The sequence below is a fragment of the Peromyscus maniculatus genome, chromosome 12, assembly GCF_049852395.1.
Source record: "Peromyscus maniculatus bairdii isolate BWxNUB_F1_BW_parent chromosome 12, HU_Pman_BW_mat_3.1, whole genome shotgun sequence".
Taxonomy (NCBI): domain Eukaryota; kingdom Metazoa; phylum Chordata; class Mammalia; order Rodentia; family Cricetidae; genus Peromyscus; species Peromyscus maniculatus.
In genome coordinates, this window is record NC_134863.1 from 45,477,681 (window position 1) to 45,504,327 (window position 26,647).

The following is a 26,647-nucleotide window of genomic DNA, read 5'->3' on the forward strand; positions in this document are numbered from 1 at the left end:
GGTAGAAATATGATGTAAACATGAAGAAAATAGTCATAAATAAAATGTCATTTTCATATTACTCTAAATATCAAACTGTCCAGATCAAGTTAACACAGGGTCTTATCAACAGGTGGAAAAAAACTAAGCATCATGGGTGTCCTTCTTTACTGTTGCTGAGTGACAGTGGGGTTTGTTAAAGGTCTTACAAAACACTCCAGAAGAAAGGCTTGAGTCTACCTCGACACAGAGAATTTTGTTTCTACCTCTCTCTTCACCTAAGACTTTTATCTTAGTGAATTCTGACTAAATATCAAAAGGATATACAGGCTAAGAGCAGAACATTAAAAAGACAAGGGAGTATCAGAGCCAACCTCTGCCCCCTTTAGATTTAGGGATCCTTTTAAAAATCCAGCTGGCCTTTATCTTTTGTTCTTTTATTTCCTTACTGAAACTCAGTTTTAGCAAATTCATTACAGAGAAAGTGAGGACTTTTTCTCCTGCATTAGTACCATCTTTGTGAATGATGCATCACAGAGTGTTGTAGAGACTTGAGCAAAAATGACTGCTCAAAGTCTGCTTTCTAAGCTTCTCAGAATATGTTGACAAAAGAAAAGGAGAAAATATGGATATATTTTAAAAAGTAGAAAACAGGTGAGAAAGAATCTGAGTTTCACCAAGGAAGATGAATAGAATGCCCAAACAAAATAAATTTTCAGGTTGAGTTTTAAAGGATAGAAACGATAGAGATGTTGAAGATAGGAAATTTTTCTCAGTCAGTATTTACCCACAAAAAAAAGTCAATATTTACCTACTTCCACAAGGCAAGAACAGTTACAGTATATTTATATTTTTGGTTGTGAGCCTAGCCTTTAATGGCTGAGCCATCTCTCCAGCCCAGTTACAGTATATTTAGATGAGGAAATTGTTCTAAAGGGCAGGAGAACCAAGGGGAAGCAAGATATCAAGACAATATTGGAAGAAAAACTTCTAAAAGAAGTGTTCATACTGTGGGGGCATAGGAAGGTTTCCAGCAAAAGAGTAATAGCAAGCAATAGCTCTAACAAGTCTAGCAGTGCTGTTTAAAATTTTTATCAAATTTAAATCTGAAAAAAAAATCATCTCAAACATCTCATTTGACTAGAATCTATTTAATAAGACATAAATGTGAGTCACTAGAGCAGTGGTTCTCAACCTGTGGTTTGTGACACCTTTGGGGGTCAAATGGCCCTTTCACCACAGGGGTCACATATCAGATGTTCTTCATATAAGATATTACAATTTATAACAATAGAAAAATTACAGTTAAGAGGTAGCAATGAAATAATTTCATGGTTGGGGGTCACCACAACATGAGGAACTGTACTGAAGGGTCACAGCATTAAGAATGTTGATAACCTGCCTTAGGAGGACTAATTTAAATTACCTGTTTACTATTAGGTACAAACAATGAAAAATTGATCAGAAATTTCATCCCTAGTGGCTCAGCTTAGTCACCAGGGACACACTGACATCAGGACACACTGACAGACCTTGTGCTGGGAATTTATACCAAATGACATCAGTAGATTCTGACCACAGCTTCCATGGCCCCTCTTCTGTTGTAGGTGAGGAAACTGAGTCTTGGAAGAGATAAAGAAGTTTGTCCCTGGTCATACAGCTAGTAAGTGGCAAAATCAAGACCTGACTGAACCTGAAAACTGGCAAACACCTTCACATGTACAGTCTCCTATAACCCTAGTTGGTGATGCATCAAAGCAATCTCTTCATGAATATTGTCACATATTTATGTAAAAACATGTAGGACTTTGTTTATATCTTCATGTTCTAATACTAGATATTCAGATCTTCCAAAATGTAATTTGGCAGTGTTTAGATTATTTAATATTTGGTTTAAGAGAGACACTGTTTTGTTTTAAGTTATGATCAAGGAGCTGTCAGAATTAATGATAATAGCAGTAGACCCCACCAAAAGAAACATGAAAGTCGTTAGGCACATTCTATTTTTTAGTTACGATGATGTGCACATACTGAGAAGTTTTTCTGCCAAGTTGCCAGAGCATTGAGGTAGAGTCACTTTCACTTTCAGACATGATTCTATCAAAAATCCCCAAGACTTAAGTGACAAAAATCACTTTCCTTTTTGTAGACTAAATTTTCTTGGCCCTACCCAGTCCCACACTGGCAGGACCCGTTTTTTATAAAATAATCACTCAGAGGCTTGATATTAATTACAAACTGGTCTAAAACAAACTCAGGTTTATTACTAGCTAGCTCTGACATCTTAAATCAATCCATTTCTATTAATCTGTATTTTGCCACACAGCCATGGTGTTACTGCTGGCATCTTGTTCCTTGGGCAACTGGATGGCATCTCCCTGACTCTGCCCTTCTTCTCTCTGTCTGTTTGGATTTCCCGCCTGGCTGTTATCCTCCCTTACCATAGGCCAAAGCAGCTTTATTAATTAACCAGTGGTAGCAACACATATTCACAGCATACAGAAAGACCATCCCCTTTTATCATTCATTCATGCATGGCAATATTTGCAACAAAGTTATTGGATACAGTCAAAGAAAAGGTTTCCAACGTGCCTGACTTTTAACTTTGCTGCAAAAACTGCTATGGGCCAATTCTGGAGCCCAACATAAATGTCTCAGGCCACTGAGACCACTTAGAAGGTCACTGCGCACTGAGAAGGCCAGAGGTGACAGGGAGTGATTAAGTGCGCTGTCCAAAAGTCTTGGTATCGGCATAAGAATGAGCACCTCACTTGTCTCCTTCTCTGCATTGTGCTAGTGTTTGAATGTAAACATGCACAGTGCCAACATAGTCTGTATGAGACCCGTCTGTACTACAACTGAGACCACAGAGTAACTATTAAAGATTCTTTTTCTTTAGTTCTTTATCATCACTGCTCTTAGTTATACAGTAATAATTTCAAGAACGGATGTATTTGGAATGGCTCTAAGAAAAGAAAGATGAAAAGTCTTCAGTTAAATCCTTATGAGAATATAGGATTCTGGTTCAAATGGAAAGGTCACATGAACACAAACATTGGAGAAACATGAAGGAATTTTGTCTTACAAAATGTTTTTTTTTTCCCCCTTGTCTAACCCTTATACAGATGCCACTTTATTTAAAACATGTATCTGTCTAAGATTAAGGAAGGGAATAAAGGACAGACTGTGACAAAACTATTTCTCTCCCAGGAAACCACTAACAGGGGAAATATCTATTTAAAGTAGGTTGTCTCTTCGGTTAAGCAGAAAATGAACTTTCTACAAAGGGTTGTGGAACCCCACTCTGGTGGAATGGGTGGTAATTAAAATCTGATGGTATAATCTAACCATTTAAATTGGTCAAATAGGATTGAAGTCGGAGCACTTGACAACCTCGAAATGAGGCTATAAGAGTACCACTGTAAGTGTGTGAAATGTTTTACTCTCTCAACTGAAATTAGTATTGCAAGGATGAAATGAAACAGTTTCTAAATTTATATGTCTTTTCATTAGTAATAAAATGATACTTGTAAAGATGTACATCTTATAATATATAATGATAAAGAAAAACTGGCAGAAAATCTAAAGCTTTTAATAACAAGCAAAGATGATTAGATATTTTCTCTTATGAGATTTTGTCATTGCAGATTTTGTTATTATATAGAGCCTGAAAAAAATGTAATGTGGTAATTTAAAGTTTTAAATTTAAGTGGCTAGTAAATTACCAAGTTACATTTTTTTCTTAGTTTAACTGAGGGTCATGTAGGTCAAAATGTTACTCTGAAAACTAAGTACAGAAAATTTCATTACAATATACATATTGTACATGTAATTATATTATTTTATTAAAATTAATATTTTAATATGTACTAAAATTATTTAACAGAATAAGTAGATAATTAATTTTTAGTTGTACAAAAATTAATAATGTTTTTAACAAGGTCTCTAGTGGAAGAGAAATTAGGATTTGCCAAAGTGAAAGTAACTGTTTTAACTTTTGCTCAACAATCTTTGTAGTATATTACTCATTCCAACTATTGTGTTCATTATCAAAGCTGCCTAGTATATTGCTCCTCAATGGATGTGATCCACCATCTGTTTCTGTCAGGTTCTGTCAGGTTTCAGAGGGCCACCAAGATAGTTTCTAGACCTCACTGTTCAAACAAGGTCTAGATCATTGAACATGAAAGTGAATTAAAATACATTAATAAGAAAATGGTGAAAATGCCATTAATAAAAGACAAACATACAGGACTCCATGGTTAAGAGTGCTTGCTGCTTTTTCGGAGAACCGCATTCAGTTCCTAGCATCTACATTGGGTGGTTCACAACCACTGATAACTCCAACTCCAGTAGAATGGATACCCTCCTCGGGCCTCTGCAGGCACCAGCACATTTACCAGTGCGTACACAGAGACACACACAAATAAAAATAAGATAAATCTTTTGTAAAAAATTATATAGAGAATCTGGGCAGTGGTGGTGCACGCCTTTAATCCCAGCACTCGGGAGGAAGAGCCAGGCAGATCTCTGTGAGTTCGAGGCCAGCCTGGGCTACCAAGTGAGTCCCAGGAAAGGCACAAAGCTACACAGAGAAACCCTGTCTCAAAAAACCAAAAAAAATATATATAGAGAGAAAGGTAAACATCAAATTTTATTTTATGTCAATAGCTTTCCTTCTAATTGAAATTATTTCCTGAGAATTTTTGATGAGTTATAATTTATATATATATATATTATATATAAATATATTTATATGTTGAACACAAGCATGCACACACACACACACACACACACACACACACACACACACACACACCTTTTAATATCCCTTGTTTCCGGAGGATTTTGATTCTCAAGGAAATGTATGCTTAGCTCATATTAAAAGATTCATAATGTAACCACATAATTGCAAGAAAAATCATTATTCCAAAAGATATGCACAAGGAGGAAGAGACGAGACCCTGGGCTTTAGCTTCCTTAAAGTTGAGGATAGGCAAATGTTCATGACAGACAATGGATTTATGTATTTTCCCATAGAAACCATGTTAAAATTGAGAGCCCTGATCTTGACAAGAGACTTGGAATAAAAGTAAGCCTAGCTTAGGCCAATGATGCTATAAAAAACAACCATAAAATTTTCCATATATTTAATAGTAAAATTATGCTCAGAGCCCAATAAAATGAGCATAAATATCTTATACACATTGATTATACAAGAGAGTACTCTATGCTATAAACTATACATGCTGCACATAAATAAAGCTGTATTATCCTATAAATTAAACTACTTAAAATTAATATGCTAGCTATAATAAAGATTAAACATTTAATTAACAATATTTTTGCTTGCCCTCTTATAAGCTTTATGATTTGGATGGCCAGGGTATTTTAACTTGCTGTCTAGAGATGCTTAAAGCAAATTCTTTTCAAAGGATTCCCTATTTTAATCACTTAGTTCAAGTGGAGAGAAGTCATGAGCATGCTCAGCAGACTGAGTCATAAAAAAAAGCAGAGATTCAACGTGTAGAGAAATCTCCACACACTGGAGGGGTAACTACTCATCTAAAATTCATAATGTAACTTAACACACAAAAACTGAGATGGGGTCTTGACTAGCATAAAACTCCAAAGGGAATAGTGATAGAGATGCCTCACAAGCTGAATGTGCTAATGTTAGTAACACTTTTCTTCTGCAGCACATGATTCCAGCTGAGCACCAACTGATAGAAATAGAGACAAATGAAAGGGCTAGGCAGGTTGTCATAAAAGTGAATAAGTCAGGGATCAGAAATGAAGTTATGAGCGGTGACACTGAGAAAGAGTTCAACCTGATGGACATGCAGAGGTCCAGGTAATTTCAAGAGACTCAGTGTCAGTGGGTCCAAGAGAGAGAACAAGATAAACAGATGTAAGCTCCTCTCATCCCCTTTGATGGAAGAGATAACCCTGAAACATAATCAAATCTGTCTTCTCATCACTGGCTTTGCAGTAACTTTCAGCTAGGTAGCTCAGAGCAGAGACAGACTGGCACATCCTCCAGAAGATTGTAGCTCAAGTGCCCTAACGTGATGATCAAAACCAAGTTCTTGTTTTCAGAATCTAATCTTTATATTAGCTTATTTGGTGTACCAGAACAACAAAAATAACAATAAGTTACATGTTGTATAAACAAAAGAAATATATGTCTCACATTTGTGGAGACTGACATCAAAGATCAAAGCACTTGTAAATTCAGTGTCTGGAGAGAGCCAATCTGCTTGCCTCTTGCAACGTCTACTTTAGTTCTTACTGTTGGGAGAGGCAAATATACTCCCCAGGATTCTTCTATGAAAGAAGATCTTCCAGACAGAATTTAGCCAAGCTGTACAGTACCTGCTGTACAGTACCTGCTGTACAGTACCTACAGAATGCATGAGTCCCAAGGTTCAATCCTTACTATGAAAAAAAAAATCAAGAAGAATTTTCCAATTTGGGCAACATACTGATGAAGATCAAGGAAGTTTTGCTTCCCAAGTCACCTGGTAAAATCTCACTACTCAGGTTTATATTGATTTTTTTTTCTGTTGCTGTGATGAAATGCCTTAACAAAAACAAACAACAAGAACCTCAACCTCTGTCTGTCTCGGGTGTTGTACTTTTTCCTCCTAAAGCTTCCAGAACCTTCGCACATAGCACCAGCAACTGGGACCAAGTATTCACACACAAGGAGTCTAAGGGGGGAACATTGCTTCCTCAAACCACAATTAATTAATTTCAAAATTAGACTTCAACACAGAAATTTTAAGAGGACACAACTGCTCTGACCACAGCAGTACTGGTGGTATAAAATGTTCCTTACAGCAAATGACTTTAGTGATACACAGTACAATGAGGCGGTGTATAAAATGTCAGTTTAAGCACTCGAAAATGCATAAACCTTTGTGAGTGTGCTCTTTCTAATTTGTTTTCTCATTTGTGAGGTAATTTGTTCTATCCCCTTACCTCACTCTATTATGAGTGGGAAGGCTGCCAGAGAAATGGGAAAGCAATGTGATGGGGAACATGGGGAGAGAATCTGTCACTGTCACTTTGCTTTGGAGCGATGTGATCTGCAGAGATGTGGATAGACCAGTAGTGGGTCTGCCTTGAAGCTTGCCACTTCATTTGGAATCATGTTCACTACCTTGTCTTATTTACTGCACCCTAACATATGCCCCGAGGGAACTACCATTCCATTTCACAGATGAAGAACCTGATTTGAGTATTTGTAAGTTATAAATACAAATCTGTGCTCTCAATCAATGGAGGCAAGGGTCTTCCTGGACCTAAGGCCTCTCACATAGTGTATCTACAAAAATACTTGTCAGTGAATAAATTAATGGGTGAGGTTTCTCCACCAATGGACAGTGATCAAGAGCACAATGGGTAAAATAAGGAAGAGAAGCAAAGTCACAACAGAGTCATAAAATGAAGGCATCACTAGTAACTCATCCTCATTGCATTTTGGCGATGTTCTGGTCACTTGGTAACCAACACTCATATGACTCATTCCTTAGAAGACCTTGAAAAGTAAGGTAGTAAAAACACTACTATATTTTCACTTGTTATACACAAGTAAACCATAAGATATGCCTCAGCCAGAATTTAAACTGTGCTAGGCTGACACCATACCCCATGGTTTTCAAACTTCCTACAACTCCACATAAAATTAAATAAGAAGTGACAAAAGTGACAAAGAAAAGATACAATAGTAAGAGGGTAAAAGGAGATTGAGAAGTGTTAGGTTGCTATCTACCATATGCTATATCTTAATCTTACATGGATTATCTTTGGTTCTTGTATTAGCCCTAAATGCTGTTGTGAAACTTTCACTCAGGATGACAATACTGAAGTTCAAAGAGGCTTCCTGACTTTCTCAAGGTCAAGCAGCTAACAAATGATAAAAATGTGATTCAAGCCATTTCCAGTTCCACATCATAGACCATTATCTAACCCATATGATATTGTTAGAAGTCAAGCCTACACAATATGGAAAACTAAAAATTTTCATTGTCAGCATCAATTTGTGTTTCTTAGCCATGTGTTAGAGAACAGAGAAATCCAAGTATTTGTGTTTTGATCACTGGCTTTCCTAATTTGAGAAGTTGATTTCTTAAACACAACACGTGTATTATGACCTCTAAGAATAAACAAGGAGCTTAAGAGAACACCCTCACCTTACCAGGTCAACGGAAACATCCCTAGTGACCAAGAAGTCACAGATTTGTGTAATCAATAAGGTGAAAATGCTGTGCAAAACACAGTAGATTGATTTCATAATGAAGACATAGTTCCAATTTGGGACATTGAGTAGAGTGTACCCTTCTATCTCCTTGGGGGCACACAGATGGTACTATTGCCTACGGTTCTCTCTTTTAACTTTCTCGAGTTAATGTCATTCTTAGTTTAGAAAGTTCTGGCAGACAATATAATTGTGATTGAATGCAGTTGGATCATATTTTGGTGAGTGTACAGGCAAAAATAAACATGGCCAAGAGGTAAGAGCAGAAAAAAAATCCTTACTTACATCAGGTATCAAGAGTGTGGGAGTGACTGCCAAAGTGATGTCCTCCTCTCACAAAGGAAGTGAAGCCAAGATTTTCCCACTAAGAAGTTTATGTGTACTCATTCAGGAAAGTACTTTAGAGACAGGCATCTTCATAAGGATGTGTGGCTAAGTGCATTCCCTGAGTATGCTAAGGTTAAGGCTACAGTAGATAAAGAATGTAAGATTGAGAGGCATGCTTTGTTGGGTAACATGGAACATACATATGAAAGGCTAAAATGGCAGGCAGGAATACTTTGGGGCATGTTCATTTTGTATCATAAAATGATAGTTCTAGGCATGCTCCAAACAGCTTTAGTTGAATAATGAAAAGATAGTTTGAAAATAACATGTGAATTTGACCCCAAAAGTCAATACTTTCCTTAGAGGCTAGGAGAATCTATTGAAAGGAGTATTAAGTAGAAAATATGGGATTCCTGAGTTGCATTTCTGACCAGCACTCTGACAGCAGTAAGGGTACCAGTCATGAGCACACATTGGAGAATTATTAAAGCCTGTAGTACAAGACAGAGTATGTTTTATTTCAAACAGAGACTCTCTATGTATCCCTGGATGACCTGCAATTTGCTACATAGACAAGGCTGCTTTTAGGCTTACGGGTGTCCACAAGCAAACCAAATGTTGGGACGACAGGTGTGAGTCACCATGCTCAGGCAGCCCCTGAAGTTACTGCAAGTTTCTGTTCACTTTTCTTCACTTCGGACCAATATTCATGAAATGATACCATCTATCAGAAGTGAACAACATGCCTCTTAAACAAGCGCTCAATTTCTTGACTTCAAGTATATCAAGGCCTCCAGAAAGTTCCAAACACGGTTTGCAGCGTCGATGCATTCCACAGTGAGTTCCACATTTTCCTGAGCTTAGGAAACACAGACACGGATGTCAAATAAGATGAGAGTCAAGAAAGTCAACAGTTGATTAGCTTGATGTGTTTGGAAGGCACCCAGGCAGTGGGACCAGGGCCTGTCCTCAGTGCATGAGCTGGCTGTTTGGAACCTGGGGCTTATACAGGGACATTTGGCTCACCCTGGGAGGAGGGGACTGGACCTGCCTGCCTGGACTGAATCTACCAAGTTGAACTCAATCCTCAGAGGAGTCTTTGCCATGGAGGAGATGGGAATGGGGGGTGGGCTGGGGGAGGGGGGGGGCAGGAGGGGGGAAGAATAAGGGAATCTGTGGCTGATATGTAAAATTAAATTAAATTATAAAATAAAATTTAAAAAAAGATGAGAGTCAAAAACAATATTGTCCATAGCTTTGTAAATTATGCATATATTGTACTAATTTAAAATTCCTGGGGGTATGTCCTATAATCAATATGATCTAAGAGGCTTCCTTTCTTCAATATTGTAGAACTAGTTCATTTACCTGTCAATAATCAGACAGAAATAAGGTTTAGCTCATGTTTTGCAAATGACTTTAAAAAAAAAAAAAAAAAACATTCCATAGCTTCACTGTGAGCTTGAGTCTTTTAGAGCTGTCAGAACTGAGACAGGCAAAGCGGTGACTGACTGTTTCACTCTGACAGTTCCTTTGGAACAATTATTTAATGTGAACATTATTTAAATGTGAGAGTGGGATGAGTCTGTCCCAATGTGGTTTTTAAATTTTCAGTCTCAACATCTTATCCTCCATCTACATTTAAAGCAGCATATCATTCTTTGCTTCCTGCCTTCCATTTAGAGTTAGCACGGAGCTTACATATTGGAAAAAAGTAATTTTGACTAAAGAGCCAAAGATAAACACATTGCTGTGCTATCCTTGGCTCTGTTATTCTCTTATCCCATCTGAACGGGAAAATGCTGATTTTTTTTTTTTTAAACTGAAGCAAAATGTGATTGTATTTTGGATCTGTACAGTTGACAACTTAAAAAGTCATGCTGTCTTCCCAGCTTTAATTTAACCCTATAGGATACTAATAAAGCTACGTTCATTGACTGCCACTTTAAGGAAATACCTCAACCCGAAGAGAAGTTAAGTAAAAGCTGACAGCATTGGCACTTTTCTCTTAGCCTGGCAGAGATGACGCTTATGTCACTGTGGAAGAACACTATAGCTGTGTTTAGAGTGGAGTCCTAGATACACACTTGATATGAAGATGAAGTGAGATGAAATGCATAGGAAATAGATGCATGTTTACTCTAAGAACTGGGTCGTGTTGAAGTAAATGTATAATCTGAAGAATTGATGTACCTTGTTCACAAGTCATTTTTTTTTTCAAGGAACAGCAGCCAGTATGTACTCATTCTGGAAATTGCTTTTAAGTACAAACAATATTTATTACATGCAGCTACTTTCAGCCCTAAAGGACAATGGGAACAAGATTATTTGAAAACAAACAAAAACTACAATCTCCAGCATGGAGGATTTTGTTGGTTTTGAGAGGGGAAAATGCCTAGATGATGACTGTAAACATTCCAGCCAATGGCTCCAGAGAGTATGGGCAAACATAATTTTCATTGTTGACATAATGAAGATGATGATGCTTTTCAACCATTTCCCAGAGCACAACTCATTTTCTGTGTGTGCCTGGTTGAGTGGCCCTAATGCTGGTTATATGGGGAAAATAAATGCATAGATGAAAAACCGTAAGTCAAGTACCTCATTCATTGCTGTCTAAAGGATCCAGAGTTCCCACACCTGCTTAGTATGCTGCTATGGTGTAACCAGAAGTACACTGCAGATCATTTATGTGTTGAGTGAAATGTTAAAAATGTTCAAGGATGAACAAAACCATTGACTTTCAACAACCTCTCAGAAAGAAAAATGTTCAGAAATTTGATTTCTTGGCTTATACACTTTTAGATACTTATTTTTCCAGTAGGTGAAACTAAATGAAGTTAAAAACTGATACAATAATAATAACACAGACAAAATACACTTCCAAGTTTTTCAATTATCAGACAACTAAAAAAGGTTTCCATTTTAAATAACGTGTATATTTTCTCAAGAGCTATAGAAAATGTAGTATTAAAACAATTAACTTTTCTTGGTTATAGTTATTTCTATCAGCTTTATTCTTCTCTTTTCTATTTGAGCTCATATTATGATTGTGTATGTATTCTGTTTTTATTTATTTTTTTACATTATAGCATAACAATTTTCTAGCTGATAAAAAAATCTTATGTAACTAATTTTCTGTGGTTTTTTATATTATTATTATTATTATTATTATTATTATTATTATATCACACAAAACTAACATACTACATCTAAGGCACAGCTAAGAATTCTGTATATAAAAAAGTATATCATCTAATATTTCTGTAACCAGTGCAATAATGAACAGCTTTGTATATAAAGCAGCCTAGCTAACATTTTAAAGGCATGAGTAAATGATGACGCATTTAAGTTGGGGCCCCAGATAGGCTGGTCCTCTATACATGTTCAGTAAAGACTATATTTCCCAGGTCTTGCTGATACGGTTGACTGCATGACTAGGTTTTGCCCAGTGTGTAAGGAAAGTGCCCTACAAGAGCTGCCAAAGCCCTTCCTTCCTTAAACCACACATGCTTCATATCTCCTTTTTTCAATTTTCTCCATTTTGAACCGTATCACAAGGGCTACAGGCCAGGAGCAGTGAGACAACAGGAGGCTCAACCTGAAGGCTATATAGAGCAGACTACTGTGCCAGCCCTGGAAATTACACCAAAACTCTATTTCATATTAGAGCTACTGCATCTTGTAAGTAGTGTGTGCAATAGAATGCATTTCTAGACAGTAGAAATGTATGTATTTATAATGAAATAAAACCAGCATAGTTATCCAACAAACAGTAGCAGTATGTATAGTGATGCCACTACATACTAAATCCAATTTTGGGGTAGATTTGCCATCTATTAATGACACAATACCTATGAAACCACATTAACCAATCTAATCAATCCTCCTCATTCACAAGTATTGGTATATATAAGAACATTTGCTCCAAGTAATGAATGAGAATTTGGTAAGTGGAAATACTTAATATTTAACTCCAAAAGGTGAATTAACTAATGAATCAAACCTGGAAGACAGATAATCCCTCAAATGTATGCAAATAATAATAGGCTTTAAATTACTCGCAAGCAACATTTCTATTACGAAATCATCACTATAAGATATACTATATAAAGTATTCTGTAAATAGTAAATATTCTCTTACACTATTTCCTCTTTATATTACATATAGATTTAAAGGTATCATTCATGTAATAGAGAAAGCTAAGTGACTACTTTGGGATTCATAATTTTCCTAAAATTGAGTATATAAAATGTAAGATTACACTTGGATTTTATGAGGTTATTTCACTGTCATCACCATATAGTATCAAAGATATAACTTGGAAATTTAGCTTTGTTTTTAATTTTACAACCTTTATTATTAAAATCTTCCAAGTAAGTAAAAACTGCACATAACAAAATTAACCCGATAAAAAATCCTTTCAACTCAATGAATTCTATACAGATAGAATAGATATGCAGAACAAAAACCTATAACTTAATTTTAATGTGAAGATTTTATTGTAAGAAAGACATTATCTTCTAAGGTAGTAAGTGTTTAGATTTCAAGTGCTTGGGGGTAATTTGTTGTTGTTTTGGTTTGATTTGGTTTGGTTTGGTTTGGTTTGGTTTGTTGTTGTTGTTGTTGTTGTTTGGTTAGTTTTTTGTTTGGTTTGGTTGGTTTTCTTATTCCATGGCTTCTAAAGACAGGATTGTTGCTATCCATGAAGATGAGGCTTTCAAGGACTTAGTGTAGTCCATTCATAGTTCTTTTCTCTCTCACGGCCACAAAGTCAGGAAATTTGTGGATTGTGTAAGGTAAATGTTCTCTGGCAATCTATAGGAAACACAACCTAAGTTTAAACATCTTATACATTTTATTTTTCATGCTGAAAAATGTGGCTGATATGAAAATGACTATTTCAAATGCAAACTTGTAAAAACCAAAAGCTTGTGTTTCCTACTGTGCTAACAATGTGGCAATACCAAACCAGAAAGCCAGAGTCATAGTCACACACTCACAGAGAAGTCACCTAAGGGCTACATAGCCCAGCTCCCCTGAGAAGGAAAGAAATCTGAATCAGGATGAAGAGATTTCAACCACATGATGTTGATGTTAAAAACTGGAAGTAGCTAGGCCTGTGGCAGCGGCCCGTGGAGGTAGACGGGTCCGGCGGCAGTGGCTGACAGGGACATTTAGGCCCAGCGGCAGCTGGCGGAGACATTCAGGCCCAGCAGCGGCCCACAGAGGTGTACAGGCCCTGCGGCAGAGATAAGCAGACGGAGGTGGACAGGACCGGCGGCGGCGGGGCCCACAGAGACATTCAGGCCTGGCGGTAGTCCACAGAGGTGAACAGGCCACGCGGTGGAGACAGGCAGACGCAGGTCGGCGACTTGCGGAGGTGGAAGGGCCCTGTGGCAGCGGCCGACAGGGACATACAGGCCCAGCGGCAACCGGCAGAGACATACAGGCCCGGTGGCAGCCAGTAGAGGTGGATGGGCCCGGCAGCAGTGACAAGCAGAGGTAGGTAGGCCCACGGCGGCAGCCGGCAGAGACATACAGGCCCGTTGGCGGCCCGCATGACCCGGCGGCAGCTGACAGGGACATACAGGCCCGGTGGTGGAGACAAGTGGATGCAGGTGGGCCTGTGGCGGTGGGCCACAGGGGTGGACAGGCCCGGGGACGGAGAGGGGCGGACACAGCTTGGAACGGGGACGCCCCTAGCCCCAACACCTGGGGAAGAGGCTATCTCCGTGGGTCGGAACCAGGGTGAGTCTGGACACTCCTTCTGGGGACAACCCAGGGCCCAACTGCTGATCCTGTGAAACCCAACAACTTGGAAGTGTTGGTGAGACTACCCTGCTCAGCTGAAACCCATCTGGGAGAGGATTCAGATGCCTTGAGTTTGAAGACTGAAGAAACAAGATCAGCTGAGGAGTTGACAAATGAACAAAACGTGACCTGGGAACACAGAAGAAGGCGCTACGCAGTCACCAAACCAGATCACAAGAATCATAAGTATATAATTCACCGACTGAAATCAGCTGTCCCTGAAGAAACAGCCCAATAGCACCAATTTAACCAAGAACCCCTACTAAACCAAGACTAAAAATTAGAACAAGAGAGGCACTCTCAGACACAGACACCACCTGCACTGCACAGAGGAAAAGATGAGTAGACGCCAGTGCAAAAATACAGGCAACAACATAAAGACCTATATGGCAACATCAGAACCTAGTGATTCTACACCTGCAAGACCTAAACATACCATGACAGAAGAAACAGAAGAGATCAACCCTAAAAATGACTTTAAGAAGATGATAGAGGCCCTTAAAGAAGAAATAAAACATTCCCTCAATGAGGAAATAAAAACTTTCCTTAAAGAGGAAATGAAAAACTACCTTAAAGAGGAAATAAAAACTTTCCTTAAAGAGGAAATGAAAAACTCTCTTAAAGAGGAAATAAAAACTTCCCTTAAAGAGGAAATGAAAAACTCCATTAGAGAGGAAATTAAAAACTCCCTTAAAGAAATGGAAGAAAAAACGAACAAAAAATGGGAAGAAATCAAATCAAGCCAAGAAAAAGCAATTAAACAGATGAAAGAAACATTCCAAGATCTGAAAAATGAATTTGAGACAATAAAGAAAACACATGCTGAGGGAATGCTGGAAATAGAAATCCTGACAAAACGAACAGGAACTACAGAAACAAGCATAACCAACCGATTGCAAGAGATGGAACAGAGAATCTCTGACACTGAAGACATGATAGAGAAAATAGATTCGTCAGTCAAAGAAAACACTAAAGACAAAAAAGTCATAACACAAAACGTCCAGGAAATTTGGGACACCATGAAAAGACCAAACCTAAGAATAATAGGGATAGAAGAAGGAGAAGAATACCAACTCAAAGGCACAGAAAATATATTCAACAAAATTATAGAAGAAAACTTTCCTAACCTAAAGAAAGAAATACATATGAAGATACAAGAAGCTTACAGAACACCGAATAGGCTGGATTCAAAAAAAAAGTCCCCTCGCCACATAATAATCAAAACACTAAACACACAGAACAAAGAAAAAATATTAAGAGCCGCAAAGGAAAAAGACCAAGTAACATATAAAGGTAAACCCATCAGAATAACACCAGACTACTCAATAGAGACTATGAAAGCTAGAAGATCATGGACAAATCTCATGCAGACACTAAGAGACCACGGATGCCAACCCAGACTATTATACCCAGCAAAACTCTTAATCACCATAGGCGGAGTAAACAAAATATTCCAGGATAAAACCAGATTTAATCAATACCTGTCTACAAACCCAGCCCTACAGAAAGCACTAGAAGGGAAAATTCAACCCAAAGAAGCTAAACACATCCATGAAAAATCAAGCAATAGATAATCCCACACCAACATACACCACAGAAGAAACAAGCTGGTGTAGCTATCCTAATATCTAGAGAAAAAGGATGTTTCAAAAGAGAAGAAGTCTTGTGGCAATGCCTCAGTGGTCCAGGTAACTACCAGAACTCGGAAAAGTTGGTTGAATTTGGGATTGACTGGGAGGTCAAAGATTTAAAAAGCAGAAGATTCTCTCAAGACACAAGTTGTGTGATAATAATGTGTTTTGTGTGTGTGAATGAGAATTTGTAAATGTTGAATTCTAGGCTTCGACAATCATTGTCAGTGCAGATTAAGCTGCAAGTATTTATGCTTTAAAACTTAAATTATAAAGCTAGTTACAACTAGCTTTATTTCTAAACAAATTTCTAACAACTAGTTTTTAATGTTTATGAGCATATTTTACCTACATTACCTTTTCAGGATGTTGAGAAGGATGCATCACAAGCAAAGGCTGGAGGCTGGGGGCTAGATGGTTTTGAGGAAGAGGACTCTTTCATAGAGCAAAGGGAAGCAATGCCTTCTGGGAAATGAGCTAAGTTTTAATCTAGTCTTTAGGATTAGAAGTCAAAAACAAAAATATTAAGGAAAGGAAAACCTAATTGATCTTTGAAGTATTGTTATATGGAATTGAGTGGGACTTTTGAGGCCTTTCTTCCAGAAAACAAGGACTTGGTTGTCAGGCCTATATTAGGCCTAAACCTTGGTGCCATGTAGTTGTACTTAAATCATTTCAATGGAAAGTGTCTTAATGATTGGAACTTCTAGTGCAGTTTGGAGTTCTTCCATTTGAAAAATGTGATATTTGCATGGGATTGTTTGAATCTTGTTTTCTAGTCCCTCCCCATCACCACCCTCATAGTCTGAAGGTAGATTTTTCTCTTGATAAAGGAACAAAAAAGGTGAACATCTTGTTTGTAAATAGGTACCTAGTAACTAGTGGTAAATTTGAAATGGTAGAATTCTTTAAAGCCTAATTCTAGATAGCCTTAAGAAAATATATCTTAATTACTTTTGAACCTGTATTCACCTTGTTTTTTTCAAATATCTTAAGTTATATTTTCTTTTTCAGAGCTGCTTCTTATTTGGGGCTACTTTTTTTTTTTTAATTGAGGCGTAATTCATAAAAGGGTATATTGTTTTGATGAGACTTTTTACAACTGTGGCTGGATGTCTTTCTTTAGTCTTCCAAGAAGGGCCATTTTACTTTTTTAGAGTTACTTTTTAAAGTCATGAGGTCAACAACTTGGACTACTATGCATGTAAGTGCTAATGCAAATTAAAGCCTAAGTTGACCTCCAGCAGCAGTTCATTCTATGTTGACAGTGAGAGAACACTTTGCCTGTTAGGATACTGTTACTCGTGGACTGAAATGCTGAAGAAACCCCTCCCCCTATTTTGTTTTTTTGTAAAAATCAAGGTATATTCTAGGGTTTCCTGGTTGACCTCAACAGATAAACTGAGATGACAGTCTTAGTTCAGAAATGATCTGAATGTAGATTTACAGTCTACGTGTACAGCTGGCTAAGTGAGATCGCTTTCACAGTTCTGCATGTATCCCATCGGCTCCCCATTAGTCACTGAACTCTTAAAACTGGTATTGTAACATTATTACAATGTTTTGCGCCAATTTTATAAACTTTACAGTACAATATGTGTTCCTTTTCTGAGGCAAACCAAAGGTATATTTCTCAAGGTTCTGCTGCTATCAGCAGTGTTGATGGAGGATTTTTTATACATTTGTAATAGATAGAAATAAACCAGAAAAAAAGAAGAAAAAAATGTGGTGGAGGAAAAGGTGAACACTGCAAGAATACTCAAAAGGGCTGAGAGTTGCAAATGCCAAGATTGGCTTTGCATAGTAAATGGAATAGAACAGCTCTGAACTATAGCTTACTTTTCCTGGTTTGGTCTGACAGAATGATTGAATGCTTTTGTACAAAAATCAGAGCCTTAAAAACAAGGATTTGGTGAGATTGTAAAATGGTGTGCCACTTTGGCAAAACAGTCTGGTGGTTGGTCAAAATGCAAAACATTGTTACTCTGTTACTCAACAATTCTACCCTTAGGAATATAACCTCAAACTACTGAAAATGTGCACCTATGAAACATGTACATGAAGGTTTACAGCAGTGTGTTGCTAATAGTAAAAAAGTTAAAACAACTCAAATAGCTATCAAATACTGGAGAGAAATAAAATGTGGCTTATTCATACAATAGAATATTATTAAGACATAAAAATGAATGAGAAACTGACAGATTAAATGACTTTGGTGAACCTTCAAAAAAAAAAAACTGGAAGTACCAAAGAAAATGTGCAGTGTGATAAGGATACACTTTATTGTCTGGAAAGTATCCAAATGTTGTAAATAAATAGAAAAAGTCACCATCTTTAAAGATAGATTCTTTAGATAGATAGATAGATAGATAGATAGATAGATAGATAGATAGATAGATATGGATAGACAGATGGATGGATGGACAGATGGACGGACGGACAGACGGACAGAGAGACGGACAGACACCCTATAGTATGCATTTTTCTGTAAGTTTAAAACTGTTTAAGAAATTTAAAAAGGAGTAAGATTATGGGGACCTCTATGCTATGCAGCTGGTCAATCTTTTTTTAACTACTTTTTTCAAACTGCAGCTCTATTTTTCTAATTCAAATCACAGACATATGTAATATATATATCCATATGTGTGTAATTTGATATAGATAGGTGATAGAAAAAATTGATGGCTAGATAGAAAAATAGATAGATTGATAGATAGATGATATATAGATAAATAGATATAGATAGATAGATAATTACATTGATTTTCCAGCACATTGAATAAACAATTCAATGTATAAGTACAAAGAAAATGGAAATAAGTTTGGGAAGACATCTTCTAGGTTGGCAAAATGCAAACCTACAGAGATGAATCAATGGATTTGGAAGCCAGTGAGGTAGTGGAAGGCAAATTTTTTTCATAGATAAAACTGTGACTGTAACATCAAATGTGTGCACACTGTTTTAGCCTAGAAAAGAACCTCTGTAGCAGTATATTAATTAAATAACATACCATTCTATTGATTTAACCATGCTATTTGTTATATTTTTAATGAAATTGTGTTACAGCTGTAGAGACACAAATCATTTAAGAAAGTGTGTGTGTGTGTGTGTGTGTGTGTGTGTGTGTGTGTGTGTGTGTGTTCCATTGACAAACTAGAAGGAATTAAAAATTTAAGAACACTTTAATGAGAGAGAGTTAATCAACTTTGCTCATATTATACTCAGAGGTTGAGGTGAGATACCTAAAAATACAAGCTTTGTCTTTTTACATTCCAAATGGGCTCAATTTCTTTCAAAAACAACAAGGTGTTTTATTCTCTGTCTACTACACTTCTACGGTAAAAAGAAATAAAAAAAAATAACAGCTTTTAAATAATAGGCTGATTCTAATTCCCAATAAGTAAATAATTACTAACAACATTATTTTCTCTAAAGCAAATTTCTATGGAAGTCAATTGTTCACAACTTTAAAAACACAGGTGCAAAGGAAGCTACATGGGAAAGAAGAGATGGCTTCATGACCTACACACCCTTGATTCAGAGGTGACAATTGTTAAGCACCACTCTTCCAGAATTTACTCTGTTAAGTTGATTAGCCTAACAAACAAGGTAGAAATGGATTCTGTCTTGTGCAATGCTAAAACAGCTTTGCTCCTAATGAAACCGAACCTCAAAACATGGACCCCCCTGCTTTTGACTGCAGCTACACACCACAGCAGAGCTTCTCTCTTCCTCACAGAAAATGAAAGGGAAAATTGAGGTAGTCGTGTTGGTAACATAGAAATATCCAGATTCTTGAAGAATAGGGGAATTGGAGCTTGCAATCATAATTCTCAATTTCCCTTCGTGGGGGTTTAAAAATGAAGACACTTAGCGGGAATTTCTAAGTGTTATGTCTAGTACAAATGGGCACAGCCCCACCCCCAGCCCAAACCCAGTCTTTCCTTGCTGTTTGAGAAAAGTGCATTAGTTGAGGCTATTTCATTTCTCTTGCATTGCTCGCTAGTATATAGCTGTTCCAGCTTTGATACAGTTTGCCCAAAAGCTGTCAGGCAACGCATGCTCACAAACACGAAAATATAATGTTTTATCTGGTTTCCATTTACCCTGAGCCTGTGCCAGAGATGGGCTGCATCTTGTAGCATAAAGGTAACAGCTATCAACAATTCCAGGTCTCTATTCTCCAAGAACTAATTTAGGATCCTCTACTCATGATCCCTTATATCTAGATAGTATTTTAAACTACTCTAACAGTGTTGTCAAATTTCCTAACATGTTTTATGCACGCATTTTCTAATATCCCAGACTTAGTAGGGACTTTTGTATCTATGTGATACATTCAATCAGTTCAGAGGCTGACTGGAACAAAAAGCAAGAGGAAAAATCTCCTTCCTTATTGCCTTTCAAGCTTTGACTTTATTTCTGTCTTGCCTTTGACTTGATGTGAGACATTAATTCTTCCTGGGTCTGGGTTATGCTTTCTGACTGCAGCTAAACCATCAGTCTCCCTGGAACTTACCTTCCCTACAGCAGGTTTTGCACTTGTTCAGATTCCACAAGTACGAGTCAATTTCTTTTTATGAATTATATAACTTTCTATTATATATATAAAATCACATTACTTTCTATTTTGTATGTAAATACTATTCTTGTGCATCATTATTTATGGACTATATATATTAGTGTTTCTTCTTTCCTAGAATTCTGAGGAATATTTAATCTTATCCCTTCATTTGTTTTGTTTGCTAATCAAGGCTTAAAGTTCTTTTCCAATGTATAAATTAATATGGTGTGGTGATATTATGTTCCCTAATATTTTGTGCACCCTAATAAACTTATCTGGGGCCAGAGAACAGAACAGCCACTAGATATAGAGACCAGAAAATGGTGGCACACACACCTTTAATCCTAGCATTCCAGAGGCAGAGATCCATTTGGATCTCTGTGAGTTCAAAACCACACTGGAAACAGGCATGGTGACTCAAGCCTTTAATCCCAGGAAGTGATGGCAAGAAGCAAAAGGGTATATAAGGCATGAGGACCAGGAACCAGAGCCTTATTAAGCTTTTAAGCTTTTAGCGGCAGTTCAACTGAGATCCATTTGGATGAGGAAGCAGAGGCTTCCAGTCTGAGGAAACAGGATCAGCTGAGAAATTGGCAAGGTGAGGTGTCTGTGGCTTGTTCTATTTCTCTGATCTTCCAGCATTCACCCTAATACCTGGCTCCAGGTTTGTTTTTACTAACAAGACCTTTTAACAATTCCTGCTACAATATGGTTTGTGTTAAAGGTTTCCCCACTTGCAAATAATTGAGTAGTCTCATTGCCAAAAGCAACTGATCTATGGTTAGCTTATTTTTTTTACTTATTAATATAGAATGAAAGTATATATATTCAGGTTCGCCATTCTTTCATAATTCTCCCTGGCCAAGTAATGTGAGAATTCAAGAAACTATGCTTTATATATCTTCACATCAGGTATTACCCTTTAACTTCTGTTCTGGTCTGGCTTCTGATGGCTCACTGCTACAAGGCTACACAGAGTGATGTTATGTGTTCCACATCTCCCCCAAGAACTCTCATAGCAGTGGTGCTCCCTAAGCTAATTCCCAGGGCTAGAGAAGTCCACACCATGCTCAGAAAGAATGGATTCTCCCTGAGTCCTGAAAAGGAGTTCTCTTTAATCCTGTGTCACTTCTTCGCCTTCCCTAGGGTGGAAGAATGCCTGGTGGAACCTGGTGGATCTGTAGTTACACAGCAGCTGAGTTCCTTTCCTTTCCAGCATTTACTACACCCGCCAAAGTATGAAAGTCCATCTTCGCCAGAGTTCAAGCTCCAGGCAAAGGGTAGATCCTTCCTGACAGAATGTTAGTGAAGGAACCCCAAATCAGACCAGTGGCCAGGTACTAGGTGCTGCTAGGACAGACTTCATCTGTCTATAGATATCACCCTCCTTCCATGTTGAAGCTTAGTTTAGAGTCACTCTTTCTCAGCATTCATGAGAAAATAAGGATATGGAGAGTAGGAAAAATAAACATCATCTTAAATAAACAAGTAATATTTTCAAAATACTCATTTATAATTATTTTATTAATTTTGTACATGTCATCAGACCTTACCCCTGATGCTCAGGAAAAAAAAAACAGTTTGAGGTATTAAAACTGAAAAGACATTTGCACATATTTATAAGGCCTTCCCACTACAAAAACCAAATAAAAAACTGAGTGTAACTAAACAGAACCTATGGTTTGGGGATTGTGAGGGAAAGCTGAATGAAATGAACCTTGTTAATTGCTTTATAACTCTTCTTCTCTCATTCATGATAAAAGGGCAGCAAAAGGTAATATGAGACTTAAGTTGTTTCCAAAACGATGTGTGTTGATTATTTAGTTCTATGAAATGAAGTGTAGGATTCAAAGGTCAAAAGCTGAAGCAATCCATTCAAATTAAGCACTCTTAGTCCTCCAAAGGCAAAAATTCAAACACACAAACCAGCTTCAGTGATCCAGTGTCATATTCTCAGAGCTTAAGTTTGAACACCTACTTACCTGGGGCGTCTGAGATAGAATCATCACAGTATTTCAGTACTGTCCATGTACACAGAGGGTCATACAATGTGATGGTCAGCTAATCATGTTAACACAGATGGAGGGCAGAATCAAAGACAAGATTGACTTTTTAAGTGATTTAATTTTTGTCTAATGTTGAAGAAATTATCCAGGATTTGTTTTTCCTGATCCTATTTCACTTTGTGCTCCCACCTTGAAATAGGAAAGTTGAGGTAATTATATAGCTAATTATTGTAATATAAACACTTGCTCCTGAAATATTCAAGCAAATTGGAGGAAGGGCGGCCCTTTAACTTTGTGGTTGATTTAATTATTATATTAATTTGCAGTGTACATACTCCATTGAAGCAAATCTAAAACTGGAATATTGATTTATATATTGCATATTAAAATCTGTCCTGAATAATGGGTCACAAATGATAGTTGGGACATCAGATTTCTACAGTTAACACAGCACTACCAGTAGCTGCACAAACCAGGCTTTGGTGTTTGTCATTGAATTATTTTATTTGTTCACTTGCGGGAATAATTTGAACATAAAAAAAAAATCACTGTGACTTTTATATTGCTTTTGTGTTAAACGTGTATTGTTTAAAAATTGGCTTTAAAATATTTTTGCAAAACTGTTAAAGGATCAAATGCTCTCACTATTTCATACTAGAGGAAGCGACTGTTCATTCCATACTGAACATCACATCTAAGAAAATGACATCTTATAAAGAAAGCCCCTTTGGACCATTTATTTCCCCACTTGTCATAAAAAGCTTAGGACAAAGGAATGGCATTTTTATGTTGGCTCCTAAAATGTTCTGCAAAGTTCACTTGATCTGCATGTCCTCTTTGTTCTGGGATAAAAAGGATGCTGGCTTGCTAGAAAACTCTAATGGGAACATCATGCTTGTATGGTGCTGACAATGTCCTCTTCTTATGCAATGACTTCTACATCAAGAATAGCCTTTCCATAGTGCCCTTGATGCTGGACACACAGAAGCTGAGTGTTCACCTGGCAGAAGGACCAATCTGTACTGATGTTCTCATATGGACCAGGACCAAGGTCTCACAGCCATTTGTATTCAAAAGAATAAGTTTTTTGGGACACTCTGTATTCTTTGGACATTAACAAATACTTTTACTATTTGTTTTACAAATGCATTTCCCAAGAGTATTTTAGTTTTGTTTGGTGTTTTCTTTTTAAATAAATGTCATCAGGAATAAAAATCAACCCATGACACAAGTAAGTCAATAGAAATAGTAGTTAAATCTCGGCTGCCCCATTAAAATGTTGCCTTAAGCTGGAATTACCTGTAATAAAACAAAAGTAACTTCCATTTTGGGAACAGATACACAATTTAATATTGTTGTATTGGGCTTAACTACGTAGCAGAAAATGCAACAAATTCATTTTTCCCTTGTGCTTACATTTACCTCTTACATCAACAATCTACAGAAATCACAAATAAAGTGAGAAACAACTGACCTTTTAATATCTACATCCTGAATATTTGTATTTATTGTCAATGTTCCCATTGCTGATAGGAAAATAGGGTTGGCCACCTACACAGTGGCAGTAGCAACAGCATCAAAATTCTTTCACTATCTTAACCCTCATGAGCTACAGCCTACACTAAACTAAAAATAAAAAAAAAATCTCAAATGTGACTGGCATTCAATTTAGATGGATTTCTGATCACAGTCCCATGGGTAGTCAATGAAGTCTTCTTCTGGGAGAACCAGTCCTCGTCACTCAAACACAGGATTTCTCACACCATTCAATACCAAGCTGCTGGATCCCTTTCTGTGTAGCAGGGTCAGTGAGCACAAGAGAAGGGCGAAGCTCATGACTCCCAGAATGACCATTCCTGATATCAGGGAACTGGTGATGGCATTCAGCTGGAAGGGAGGCACATTCAGGGAACCTGTAAGAATCGCACACACTGTTATAAAGTCTTCAAAATGTAATTGTCTCGCCGCCATCTGCTTTGCTCCTACAGATTATTCCTCACCACCCTCTCACAGCATCACCCTGGAGTATGCAGTAGCCTATTAACTATATTTCAACCCAAGACTTAAAGTATTGCATAGATTAGAGTTTGGTATCCCACAAACAGGCAAAACAAACCAAAATAAAAGCTAAAAGTTAAAAATTCTATAAAAACTGACCAACACATTGCATTAAGGATTTAAAATTCCTCTGTGAACTGTTAATTTAAAATGCAGCCAACTTGTGAAACTAGATCTCATTATGCTTGCCGACTATAGTTTCATAAAACAGATCACCAAAACATCTTGAAACATTACAAATATTTATTTGCTAATTATCTTACCAAGCTGTGAATTGTTGGTTGGAGTCTCATCTGAGGAGAGATAAAGGAAAAACAGAAGTGAAAATGTCTCCCCAAATATTTGCTTTTTTGCATTCTAACTCCATGATTTTGAAAGTTCACCCTAATTATTTTCTTCACCAACCCCTTACCCAAGCTCCATGGACAACTCATGAATGAGACATTCTGTTTTTATATTTCCTACTCCCCATGTACAAGATTTTATCCACAAATCTACAAACAAAAAATCACAAAATATATTATACTGTGTTCTTTCCTGCCAATGTTGTTTCATCATGTTCTCTCTGCCAGGTTAGGAAGGGCAGTAATTGTTAACAGCTATTACATTTTTATGGACTTATAACCTGCCATTTGTTATTCCGTTACAGAGAAATATTCATTATTTCGTGTCACTCTATTTCAAGTGTTGCCAATTTGCTTGATATAATCTGCAAGAGCATCATTCTGTGATCCAAGATGATATATTTACTCTTAATAACTAAATAAAAGGCCAAGTGGACTCCCGAGCTTGAGCTGAGGTTCTCTTTGTATCTGCTAAGTGGAAGACTGAAGCAGTTAATTTCCACTTTTCCTTAGTGGACATGACAGAAGCAGCAAGCACACTTTCTAAGTTTCCCCATTCTTATTGAGCAATTTGCAATCATGTTAAAATTAACCTTTAAACTGGCAACTAGAGTATTTCATATTCATGTTAACATGTACATGTGTGTTTGTGGTTGTTACTTAAATCATAAGATATGTACAGTTGACTACAGATTATAGACATTTTTACAGTTAATGCATGTGTAACTGTGTAGCACCATGGAGTTCATAAAGTGCTACTTCATGTGCTGTCACATTTAATCCTCATGATAGCCCTGTGGCTTAGATATTATTGCTACCCCCATTATACACCTGAGGAAACCTCCTGTGTCATTGCCTCATGGCAAAGTATACATATGCTAAAATCAATACTGCAGTTCAGAGTCTTTTTTTCTAAAATAATATAAACTGACTGAGTATAGAAAATAATTCATAGCCTGAATCTCCATAATCAAAACTATTTTCTATACTTGGCTCTGGGTGATTATTATAAAATATCCAATTCTCTTTCTTTTTAGACACTTGACTGATAGCAAAAAACACAGCTATGTTATCAGGTCCTGAAATACAGATTTCAAAACTAATATGGCACCCACTCAGGGAACTCTTCATAATGCACATCGGCAATCATTTTGGGGATGCTTTACAATGTGCATTGGTACTCACTCAGAGGATGATTTACAATGTGCAGTGCATTGTAATAGGACAAAAGGCAAAATGACACTCACAAGAACATCCTAACCTCTTTCTAGCAATATAACCTCTTTCTCTCAATATAAAGGTACTTTCTTTCTCATGGAAATAAATAGGATGAATGGACTGTGGCGATTCATCCAAAAGACGTCCATGTCCTGGGCACTAGATAATCTGGAGTCTTTTTTACATTCTTTTGGGGGTCCATTTAATTCCTTTAAGGTTGCTTTGAATACAAAGCTCCATTCCTATGAAGTGTCCAGAATGAGGCAGAGATGCTATGACTAGGTAACCCCTCCCTGATGCACATACACACATCCTACACACTATTCCCTGCATCCTGAGGATAAAAGAATATCAAACATCAGAGTTGTGATATTCCTATTACCACCCACTACTGAAAAAGGTAACATTCTGGATACTCCCATGAACACTTTGCTATGGACA

The 26,647-nt window shown here is 37.1% G+C and overlaps 1 protein-coding gene across 1 annotated transcript in view; it reads right to left on the bottom strand.

Annotated features, from left to right (window-relative positions):
* Positions 1-23,858: 23,858 nt before the first annotated feature.
* Zpld1 (zona pellucida like domain containing 1) overlaps positions 23,859-26,647 on the bottom strand; it is a 40,578-nt gene continuing 37,789 nt past the window's right edge. Inside the window, exons 9-10 of the mRNA XM_006994514.4 lie at positions 24,908-24,937; positions 23,859-24,499 (exon numbers count right to left, since the gene is read on the bottom strand). Coding sequence (XP_006994576.1) covers positions 24,324-24,499; positions 24,908-24,937 — 206 coding nt within the window. The 3' untranslated portion in view covers positions 23,859-24,323. The remainder of the gene's footprint in view (positions 24,500-24,907; positions 24,938-26,647) is intronic.